This window comes from Salvelinus alpinus, chromosome 7, assembly GCF_045679555.1.
Source record: "Salvelinus alpinus chromosome 7, SLU_Salpinus.1, whole genome shotgun sequence".
NCBI lineage: Eukaryota > Metazoa > Chordata > Actinopteri > Salmoniformes > Salmonidae > Salvelinus > Salvelinus alpinus.
The window spans coordinates 87,887,714-87,899,679 of NC_092092.1; the positions used below are offsets into that span (position 1 = coordinate 87,887,714).

At 46.0% G+C, this 11,966-nt stretch overlaps 1 protein-coding gene across 8 annotated transcripts; it reads left to right on the top strand.

Annotated features, from left to right (window-relative positions):
* Window positions 1-1,038: 1,038 nt before the first annotated feature.
* On the top strand, window positions 1,039-4,659 carry LOC139581819 (putative nuclease HARBI1). 8 transcript variants are annotated; one of them, XM_071412008.1, is made up of 11 exons: window positions 1,039-1,675; window positions 1,763-1,939; window positions 2,030-2,091; window positions 2,174-2,260; window positions 2,348-2,389; window positions 2,458-2,631; window positions 2,711-2,746; window positions 2,845-3,399; window positions 3,469-3,584; window positions 3,681-3,792; window positions 3,887-4,659. In XM_071412008.1, the coding sequence occupies exons 8-11, from the start codon at window positions 2,928-2,930 to the stop codon at window positions 4,255-4,257; spliced, it is 1,071 nt and encodes a 356-aa protein (XP_071268109.1). In that variant the 5' UTR covers window positions 1,039-1,675; window positions 1,763-1,939; window positions 2,030-2,091; window positions 2,174-2,260; window positions 2,348-2,389; window positions 2,458-2,631; window positions 2,711-2,746; window positions 2,845-2,927; the 3' UTR covers window positions 4,258-4,659. The 8 variants fall into 7 exon arrangements, with proteins under 8 accessions (XP_071268109.1, XP_071268114.1, XP_071268108.1 ...); XM_071412007.1 differs by having other exon boundaries at window positions 1,039-1,939; window positions 2,348-2,631; XM_071412010.1 differs by having other exon boundaries at window positions 2,348-2,746.
* Window positions 4,660-11,966: the final 7,307 nt, after the last annotated feature.

Sequence of the window (11,966 nt, forward strand, 5' to 3'; positions counted from 1 at the left end):
TGAGGCTCAGTTCCCCAACCCAAACCAACCCCATAGATCCTCAGGACAGCATTCAGCCAGCTGGTTCTGAGGCTCAGTTACCCAACCCAAACCAACCCCATAGATCCTCAGGACAGCATTCAGCCAGCTGGTTCTGAGGCTCAGTTCCCCAACCCAAACCAACCCCATAGAGCCTCAGGACAGCACTCAGCCAGCTGGTTCTGAGGCTCAGTTCACTAACCCAAACCAACCCCATAGAGCCTCAGGACAGCACTCAGCCAGCTGGTTCTGAGGCTCAGTTCCCCAACCCAAACCAACCCCATAGAGCCTCAGGACAGCACTCAGCCAGCTGGTTCTGTGGCTCAGTTCACTAACCCAAACCAACCCCATAGAGCCTCAGGACAGCACTCAGAAAATCTGGCCCAACCAAATCATCACAAAACAAAAAGAAAAATACATCACCTATTGGAAAGACACCACAAAAAATCTAAGTAAACTTCAATGCTATTTGTCTCTAAACAGACAGTACTTGGTGGCAGACTATCTGCCCACTGTGACTGATAGAAAACTGAGGAAAACACTGACTAGGTACAGACTCAGTGAGCACAGTCTGGCTATAGAGACCGGTCGTCACAGACAAACCTGGCTGCCCAGAGAGGACAGTCTGGCTATAGAGATCGGTCGTCACAGACAGACCTGGCTGCCCAGAGAAGACAGTCTGGCTGCCCAGAGAGGACAGGCTGTTCTCACTCTGCTCCAGGGGAGAGGTAGAGACAGAGCTGCATTTCCTCTTACACTGTGACAAATACTCAGACCTAAGAGAATATTTCTTTCCCAAAAGTATAATTCAATACAAAGAATTTGAAACTATAAAAGATGAAGAAAAAAATCAAATATTTATTGGGTGAAAAGCCAAATATGTGTCCTCCTGCCACAACCTGAGGGACAGCCAGTGAAAAGTGCAAAGTAATGTGGATAATATATCCCATCTTGTTTTGTCTTTCATACCAGGTCATGTGTCTTCTCAGTCATGTTGACACTGGTCTACTACCAGGGGGCTGTTGCACAAAAGTAGAATTAAGACATCCGGGATAAATGACTCAGCTGAGCTCAATGAAGCCAAAACATGTGCGTCCAGGCTTAATTGGTTGCACAAAGACCAAGCCAGGATGAGCAGACACGGATTCATTAAGCCAGGTGAAACCAATCCTGGATAGGTGCGCGCTCACGGCTCACTCAAATAGACCCCGCCACAGATCACAGATTAACTGATTTACCATGGCAACTAGAGCCGCGTACTTTTCCCCGTCGGAAGCACAAATCCGCCTGAATGCGTAAGTAGTGCACAATTACACACTCACCGCTCCGCTGAAACATCACAATTACAATTCAAATATTTAATTCACATCTCCAAAAATGCAGTTGTACTGTAATTATGAAACGGTTAAATTTTTAATTGAAATGCACTGCAGATATGAGTGAAATTGTGTAAAGTAACTCCATCACACTGTATAAAGCTATGATAAATTTTTTGATATTTTTACTGAAAACAAGACAAAAATACCAAGTAATTTTTTGCAGTGTGACTCCATTAAATGTGTGTGTGTGTGTGTGTGTGTGTGTAGATTAAACATGAACGGGCCAAAACGGACATGGCAGCAGGTCAAAATCAAATACAAGAACATTCTGCAGAATGGTATGGTCCCTGACTAATATTTAACAAAGCACAAGCATATATTGTACCCAGAAGGTGCCTGCTCACACATTGTCTGTACTGTTTTAGCAGTGAAAAAGAATACCCACAGACAAGGCACGGGTGGTGGGTCACCAAAGGCTGACCTTACCCCAGCAGAGGACATGGCCTTGGAGCTAAATAAAGGCAGGCCCGTCTTAGAGGGGATCCCTGGGGGGAAAGAGACGAGCATAGGTTCCTCCCAAGATGCCACCCGCTTCATTCAAGGTATGTCCTTCCATCTCTACATGGGATACAACCACATTCATATTGAATCAATTTGGACTGTCTGACTTTGGTTTACCTATTGCCTTGCAGTGTCTGGCAGCACTGTGTTCCTGTTAGAGCCACCAGCACAAGCACCAGACGATGCTGATCCAGTGAGTACTCCATCAAAGGCATACTGTAGGCCTGGCATGTCTTGTCTACTAGCTTCAATATGAATCCGATTAAATGTGATAGGGTGAAGGCCCCAGTGCAGCAGCAACAGCACATGATGGAGACGATGATGAGGAGGAGACCATCTCTCTGGATTCCAGAAGGCATGAGGTATCATGTTAAGACTGTGAAAGTACTATTTACTCTACAATGGTGAGGAGTCCTCATCAAAATCAAAAAATCTAATTTCTTTTACAGGACCCAGATGCTATACAGTGGGAAAACCAGCCTGGCAACATAGTGCGTATTAATAAAAGGACACCACATCCTGCCAAATTCCAGCTGCGCTAATTGTATTGTGTTCACAGAGCTCACAAGCTATCAGAAAGTTGTATGGCAACCACCTCCGGCGCCAAATAGAACTGGCAGACATAGACATTCAGTACAAGAAGAAAAAGATGGAAAATCTTGCACTGGAGTCCGAAATAAAAAAGAGGACAATTAGTAAACTGGACCTTGAAATAAAAAAACTTGAGAGGGAGGTGAGATATGCCTTCAATGTACACTGTATGCTAACTGTAACACAAATGTATTAATCATTATTTTTCTTTCCTCCCCCAGCTCCAAGAAGATGACACAGCTCAAAATAAAAATTAGGTATATTCTCGTAAAGTCAAGTGAGCCATGACATATGAGCTCTTATTGTGAGCACACAGGACGGTGGCATCTTTCTAAGGTTTTTTTTATTTTCCCAGCAATCAGTACAACCAAGTCATCGTTATAAGGCATCGCCCTCTTTTGCCCACCCCCCCAGCACCAGGTGTGGCCACTAGCCTATATGAAGGCCCAAAATTGTGTGTTCCTTTCTGCTCTGACAATGGCATGCCCATTCGTGCGAGATGTGGTGGATGAAGAAGCACTTGTGCTGAGGAGAGCCTTCAGGCGAGAAAGGGTCTTCAGGGACCGGTTGGACCCACTGGCCTTCCCTGATGACCATCTATATGAAAGATACAGGTTTTCTGCAGATGGCATCAGGTATCTATGCAGACTACTGGGTCCCAGGATTAAGCACCGCACTGCACGGAGCCATGCACTGAGTGTGGAGCAAATGGTTTGTGTGGCCTTGCGCTTTTTTGCTAGTGGAGCCTTCCTGTACTCAGTGGGGGATGCAGAACAGCTGAACAAGGCCACAATTTGCCGCACAATAAGGAGTGTGTGTCTGGCTATCAAAGCATTAGCAGATGTCTTCATCTCCTTCCCTGGCCACAGAAGACTCTGTGACATCAAAGAGGAGTTCTATAGGATTGCAGGTAAGAGGATCTACAAATTACAGGACAACTGTTAACACATAGTAGGATACTCATTACTTTGTGTGACAGGTTTCCCCAATGTCATTGGTGCAGTGGACTGCACACACATAAGGATAAAAGCCCCCTCAGGTGCCCATGAGGCCGATTTTGTGAATAGGAAATCCTTTCACAGCATTAATGTTCAGGTGAACATAACTTTTTGATATTGTCCATTGACGAACACTCTGCATTGCCAGTGATGTGCATTGATTGGTGTAATATTCCTCATCTTATGATTTCAGATGGTCTGCAATGCTGACTGTGTGATCAGCAATGTTGTGGCAAAATGGCCTGGCTCAGTCCATGACTCCAGAATCTTTCGGGCCTCTGAAATCTATCAGTGCCTATCACAAGGTAAGCCACACAACCCCTATTTATGACCATCATGGCTGTGTCAAGAATATCACTGTGTTTATGAGGTAGTAATGATGAGATTTTGTGTTGACAGGTGAATTCTCTGGTGTGTTGCTGGGAGACAGGGGGTATGGCTGCCAGCCTTTTCTCCTGACACCTTTCACAGACCCCCAGGAAGCACAGCAGGCCTACAACCATGCCCATGCCAGGACCAGGGCCAGAGTTGAAATGACCTTTGGCCTCCTGAAGGCACGCTTTCACTGCCTTCACAAATTAAGGGTCAGCCCTGTTAGGGCATGTGATATTACTGTGGCTTGTGCTGTCCTCCACAATGTGGCCTGCCTGAGGAAGGAGAGGGCCCCCAGAGTGCCACCAGCCATGGACTGGGACAATCCGGCAATCTTCCCTGATGACGACAGTGGTCGGCTGCTGAGGGACCAATATGTGTTGAATTATTTTAGTTAGTATGTGTGCTTTCAATTTTGGTTAAATATGTCCTGCGGTGGCAGAGGAATTTGGTTTTTTTTGGGTTCGTGTTTTGACGAATTTGGCCTCTTATGATGTTTGTGCGGTATACTGTGTGTAATACAAGGCTGCAAGGAGGCTACTGCATCCATTCATTTGTCTGTTCAGTTGATGTGTATGGATTTGTCCTGCATTTATTTTAGTGTGCAGACATGCAGGGTGTGTTATATACAGACCTTTGAATGTGTATGTATCATTTTGTATAATATGCTTGGATTCTGTGCTTTCCATCTTGTAGAGTCACTGTGACTTCAGTTTCGAAAGGAGCTGATGGTTTACCTGCTTTGTTTTGTCCTTATTCAATAAAGGAACATAATGTTACACATTGTGTTTTTATATTCATATGGAATGTGTATTTGTTTATATGACAGAGTACTAGGGCCACACTGAAGAAAAAGGATAAAGTCATAAATGTATGAGGCTGGTTCTTTCTGCAGAAAAGCTACATATTGTTTTTACAGTTTTGATACTTATGACAATGTGATACTTAATATTCTGGCACATCAGCATGTCTTTGTTTATGAAACCATACTGAAGTACAATTTCACGAAATGCCCCACATCTGTCATTTTAACAACTGTCCTCCTTTAAAACAACTGGTTACAATATTATGACTTGTGTTTTTTTCCCCTCTGTGGCCCTAATATTCTATCATTTTATATATAGCCTTATAGTCTATGGGAAACTGTAAATTATCTAATGATAGCAACATCATCTAAAAATCATTTTTTATCCAAAATCATTGAAATTAATGATCACAAACGTTTAAATAATAACAGTGGGTCTAGTTATATGTGATAACAATGTATAGTGAGCAGTGAAATAACTATTGGTTTCCATTTGTGGTGATTGCTGACTGACATTAGGGATGAGATTAAATAGATCCTGGAATTTAGCCTGGTCTGGAGCAGGCTAGCTCCACAGAATAAATCTCCATGGTAATTTATACCATAACATATCCTCCTGCCCCCTATCCATCTTTAGTGCAACCGGATTACGGATCAATTGAGCCAGGATCACCAAGATATCCTGGCTTAATCCCTTATCCTAGTTTTGTGCAACAGGCCCCAGGTCATTTGTCTTCTCAGTCATGTTGACACTGGTCTACTACCATTGCTTTAATGTATTGTTGTTCTGATTAATATTGTTGTTGTAGTTGTTGTTAATGGTAATCCCATGTCCACCACTACTATTATTATTGCTGTTGGTCCAACCATTTATTTATATATAAATATACATATATTGTATATATATATATATATATTGTATATATATATATATTTTTTTTTTCTTCTATATGTATACTTTGACAATGTAAGTAATAATGAACTTGCCATGTCAATAAAGTCAATTTAATTTAATTGAGAGAGAGTCACAGAGAGAGGCACAGAGAGAGAGAGAGAGAGAGGGGTAGCACAGAGAGAGAGAGAGAGAGAGGTAGCACAGAGAGAGAGAGAGAGAGAGAGAGGGGTAGCACAGAGAGAGAGAGAGAGAGAGAGTATTTGAGAGAGAGAGAGAGAGAGAGAGAGAGAGAGAGAGAGAGAGGCACTGTGGTAGAGATGATTAAAGATACTGAAAGAGGAAGTCAACTGTGCTGTGAGGCAGCCAATCAACCGACCCTGGCTCTATAACCCTGACCCTGGCTCCATAACCCTGACCCTGGCTCCATAACCCTGACTCTATAACCCTGACCCTGACTCTATAACCCTGACCCTGGCTCCCTGACCCTGACTCTATAACCCTGACCTTGGCTCCATAACCCTGACTCTATAACCCTGACCCTGACTCTATAACCCTGACCCTGGCTCCCTGACCCTGACCCTGACTCTATAACCCTGACCCTGGCTCTATAACCCTGACCCTGGCTCCATAACCCTGACCCTGGCTCTATAACCCTGACCCTGGCTCTATAACCCTGACCCTGGCACCATAACCCTGACTCTATAACCCTGACCCTGACTCTATAACCCTGACCCTGGCTCCATAACCCTGACTCTATAACCCTGACCCTGACTCTATAACCCTGACCCTGGCTCCATAACCCTGACTCTATAACCCTGACCCTGACTCTATAACCCTGACCCTGGCTCCATAACCCTGACTCTATAACCCTGACCCTGACTCTATAACCCTGACCCTGGCTCCCTGACCCTGGCTCCATAACCCTGACCCTGGCTCCATAACCCTGACTCTATAACCCTGACCCTGACTCTATAACCCTGACCCTGGCTCTATAACCCTGACCCTGGCTCTATAACCCTGACCCTGGCTCCATAACCCTGACTCTATAACCCTGACCCTGACTCTATAACCCTGACCCTGGCTCTATAGCCCTGACCCTGATCCTGGCTCTATAACCCTGACCCTGGCTCTATAACCCTGACTCTATAACCCTGACCCTGACTCTATAACCCTGACCCTGGCTCTATAACCCTGACCCTGGCTCTATAACCCTGACTCTATAACCCTGACCCTGACTCTATAACCCTGACCCTGGCTCTATAACCCTGACCCTGGCTCTATAACCCTGACTCTATAACCCTGACCCTGGCTCCATAACCCTGACCCTGACTCTATAACCCTGACCCTGGCTCTGTAAACCTGACCCTGACTCTATAACCTTGACCCTGGCTCTATAACCCTGACCCTGGCTCCATAACCCTGACCCTGGCTCTATAACCCTGACCCTGGATCTATAGCCCTGACCCTGACTATATAACCCTGACCCTGACCCTGACTCCATAACCCTGACCCTGGCTCTATAACCCTGACCCTGGATCTATAGCCCTGACCCTGACTCTATAACCCTGACCCTGACTATATAACCCTGACCCTGGCTCTATAACCCTGACCCTGGCTCTATAACCCTGACCCTGGATCTATAGCCCTGACCCTGACTCTATAACCCTGACCCTGGATCTATAGCCCTGACCCTGACCCTGGCTCTATAACCCTGACCCTGGCTCTATAACCCTGACCCTGACTCTATAACCCTGACCCTGACTATATAACCCTGACCCTGACTCTATAACCCTGACCCTGGATCTATAGCCCTGACCCTGACCCTGGCTCTATAACCCTGACCCTGGCTCTATAACCCTGACCCTGACTCTATAACCCTGACCCTGGCTCTATAACCCTGACCCTGGCTCTATAACCCTGACCCTGGCTCTATAACCCTGACCCTGGATCTATAGCCCTGACCCTGACCCTGGCTCTATAACCCTGACCCTGGCTCTATAACCCTGACCCTGACTCTATAACCCTGACCCTGGCTCTATAACCCTGACCCTGGCTCTATAACCCTGACCCTGGCTCTATAACCCTGACCCTGGATCTATAGCCCTGACCCTGACACTATAACCCTGACCCTGGATCTATAGCCCTAACCCTGACCCTGGCTCCATAACCCTGACCCTGACTCTATAACCCTGACCCTGGCTCTATAAACCTGACCCTGACTCTATAACCTTGACCCTGGCTCTATAACCCTGACCCTGGCTCCATAACCCTGACCCTGACCCTGGCTCTATAACCCTGACCCTAACTCTATAACCCTGACCCTGACTATATAACCCTGACCCTGGATCTATAGCCCTGACCCTGACCCTGGCTCTATAACCCTGACCCTGGCTCTATAACCCTGACCCTGGATCTATAGCCCTGACCCTGACACTATAACCCTGACCCTGGATCTATAGCCCTGACCCTGACCCTGGCTCTATAACCCTGACCCTGGCTCTATAACCCTGACCCTGACTCTATAACCCTGACCCTGGATCTATAGCCCTGACCCTGACTCTATAACCCTGACCCTGGATCTATAGCCCTGACCCTGACACTATAACCCTGACCCTGGATCTATAGCCCTGACCCTGACCCTGGCTCTATAACCCTGACCCTGGCTCTATAACCCTGACCCTGGATCTATAACCCTGACCCTGGCTCTATAACCCTGACCCTGGCTCTATAACCCTGACCCTGACTCTATAACCCTGACCCTGGCTCCATAGCCCTGACCCTGGCTCTATAACCCTGACCCTGGATCTATAACCCTGACCCTGACTCCATAACCCTGACCCTGGCTCTATAACCCTGACCCTGGCTCCCTGACCCTGACTCTATAACCCTGACCCTGGCTCTATAACCCTGACCCTGGCTCCAAAACCCTGACCCTGACTCCCTGACCCTGGCTCCCTGACCCTGGCTCCCTGACCCTGACCCTGGCTCCATAGCCCTGACCCTGGCTCTATAACCCTGACTCTATAACCCTGACCCTGGCTCTATAACCCTGACTCTATAACCCTGACCCTGACTCTATAACCCTGACCCTGACTCTATAACCCTGACCCTGGCTCTATAACCCTGACCCTGGCTCTATAACCCTGACCCTGGCTCTATAACCCTGACCCTGGCTCTATAACCCTGACTAGCTGTCTCTCTCAGCGTGCTAGGATGGAATGTCTAAAAATAAAAAGCGTACATCACCTCAGCCTGAACTGTCCACAGTCATTAAGTAATGATTCTCCATCAGTCAGACCTGACAGACCTGGGTCTAACACAAGAAGAGGAGAAGGAGGAGGAGGAGCAAGAAGAGGAGGAGCAAGAAGAGGAGGAGCAAGAGCAAGAGGAGCAAGAGTAGGAGGAAGAAGATGAAGGAGGAGGAGCAGGAGGAAGTGGAGGAGGAGCAGGAGGAAGAGGAGGAGGAGCAAGAGGAGGAGGAGGAGCAAGAGGAAGAGGAGGAGCAAGAAGAGGAGGAGGAAGAAGAGGAGCAGGAGGAAGAAGAGCAGGAGGAAGAAGAGGAGGAGCAGGAGGAAGAAGAGGAGGAGCAGGAGGAAGAAGAGGAGGAGCAGGAGGAAGAAGAGGAGGAGCAGGAGGAAGAAGAGGAGGAGCAGGAGGAAGAAGAGGAGGAGCAGGAGGAAGAAGAGGAGGTCTTGAATGTGTTCAAATGTATTTTAAGCTTAAGGGTTTGGGGTTTTGGGGTTAGTGAAAAATAGGATTTTTAATGGTGAAAAAAATCGTTTCACGAAAACACAGCTGTGTGTGTATATGTATATGTGTGTCTGTGTACAGTACCAGTCAAAAGTTTGGACACCTACCCATTCCAGGGTTTTTCTTTATTGTATTTTCTACTGTAACAATGTGCGTTGAGAGTCGGGAAGCCAGTTCAGGGAGTATTTTAATAAATTAACACAACATAATGCAAAACAAGAGACACGAACAACGCACAGAACTGACCCAGGAACAGAAACAATGACGCCTGGGGAAGGAACCAACGGGAGTGACAGATATAGGAAAGGTAATCAGGGAAGTGATGGAGTCCAGGTGAGTCTGATGAAGCGCAGGTGCGCGTAACGATGGTGACAGGTGTGCGCCATAATGAGCAGCCTGATGACCTGGAGGCCGGAGCACACGTGACATCTACATTGTGACGTCTACATTGTAAAATAATAGTGAAGACATCAAAACTATGAAATAGCACATATGGAATCATGTAGAAACCAAAAAAGTGTTAATAAACAAATCAAAATATATTTTAGATATTAGATTCTTCAAAGTAGCCACCCTTTGCATTGATGACAGCTTCGCACATTCTTGGCAGTTTCACGAGGTCTCCGAGTGGCACAGCGGTCTAAGGCACTGCATCTCAATGCCAGAGCTGTCACTACAGACCCTGGTTTGATTCCAGGCTGTATCACATCCGGCCATGATTGAGAGTCACATAAGGTAGTGCACAATTGGCCCAGTGTTGTCCAGGTTAGGGTTTGGTCGGGGTAGGCCATCATTGAAAAAATAATTTGTTCTTAACTGACTTGCCTAGTTAAATAAAGGTCAAATATAAATGAGGTAGACAGCTGGAATGCATTTCAATTAACAGGTGTGCCTTCTGAAAAGTTAATTTGTGGAATTTCTTTCCTTAACTGATTGGCTCAAACACATTGTGTTGTGATAAAGTAGGGGTGGTATACAGAAGATAGCCCTATTTGGTAAAAGACCAAGTCCATATTATGGCAAGAACAGCTCAAATAAGCAAAGAGAAACGACAGTCCAACATTACTTTAAGACATGAAGGTCAGTCAATACGGAAAATTTCAAGTTTCTTCAAGTGCAGTCGCAAAAACCATCAACCGCTATGATCTAACTGCCTCATGAGGACCACCACAGGAAAGGAAGACCCAGAGTTACCTCTGCTGCAGAGGATAAGTTCATTAGAGTTACCAGCCTCCGATTGCAGCCTAAATAAATGCTTCACAGAGTTCAAGTAACATCTCAACATCAACTGTTCAGAGGAGACTGTGTGAATCAGGCCTTCATGGTCAAATTGCTGCAAAGAAACCACTACTAAAGGACACCAATAAGAAGAAGAGACTTGCTTGGGCCAAGAAACACGAGCAATGGACATTAGACTGGTGGAAATCTGTCCTTTAGTCTGATGAGTCCAAATTTGAGATTTATGGTTCCAACCGCTGTGTCTTTGTGAGACACAGAGTATGTGAACGGATGATCTCTACATGTGTAGTTCCCACTGTGAAGCATGGAGGAGGAGATGTGATGGTGCTTTGCTGGTTACACTGTCTGATTTATTTAGAATTCAAGGCACACTTAACCAGCTTGGCTACCACAGCATTCTGCAGCAATACGATATCCCATCTGGTTTGCCCTTAGTGGGACTATCGTTTGTTTTTCAACAGGACAATGACCCAACATACATCCAGGCTGTGTAAGGGCTATTTGACCGAGAAGGAGAGTGATGGAGTTCTGCATCAGATGACCTGGCCTCCACAATCACCTGAACTCAACCCAATTGAGATGATTTAGGATGAGTTGTACCACAGAGTGAAGGAAAAGCAGCCAACAAGTGCTCAGCACATGTAGGAACTCCTTCAAGACTGTTGGAAAAGCATTCCTGATGAAGCTGGTTGAGAGAATGCCAAAAGTGTGCAAAACTGTCATCAAGGCAAATGGTGGCTACTTTGAAAAATCTAAAAAATATATTTTGATTTGTTTAACACTTTTTTTGTTTCTACATGACTGTATGTGTTATTTCATAGTTTTGATGTCTTCACTATTATTCAACAATGTAGAAAATAGTAAAAATAAAGAAAAACCCTTGAATGAGTAGGTGTGTCCAAACTTTTCCCCTCATAAGGCCTTGGAACATTGGTACAGAACCTTTGGAATGTCAGAAAGTCATTAGCAGAACATCAGAACCCTGTGACCTTTACTATCAGTCTCTCACGTCTCTCTCTGCAGGGCATCATAGTGGAACATTGGAGAACAGAACATATGGTTGGAATTTGAACCCTGAGGTCCCTGACGAGGTTCTCGGCGCTGGCTGCCTGGGCAAATTATTTTAGAGCAGGTTTCTGAACAGAATAAGATCTGCGGTAGAGATAGATAGATGGAAGGTCTGTGCCCAGTGTGTTTGGAGATAGACAGATGGAAGGTCTGTGCCCAGTGTGTTTGGAGATAGACAGATGGAAGGTCTGTGCCCAGTGTGTTTGGAGATCGATAGATGGAAGGTCTGTGCCCTGTGTGTTTGGAGATAGATAGATGGAAGGTCTGTGCCCAGTGTGTTTGGAGATAGACAGATGGAAGGTCTGTGCCCAGTGTGTTTGGAGATCGATAGATGGAAGGTCTGTGCCCTG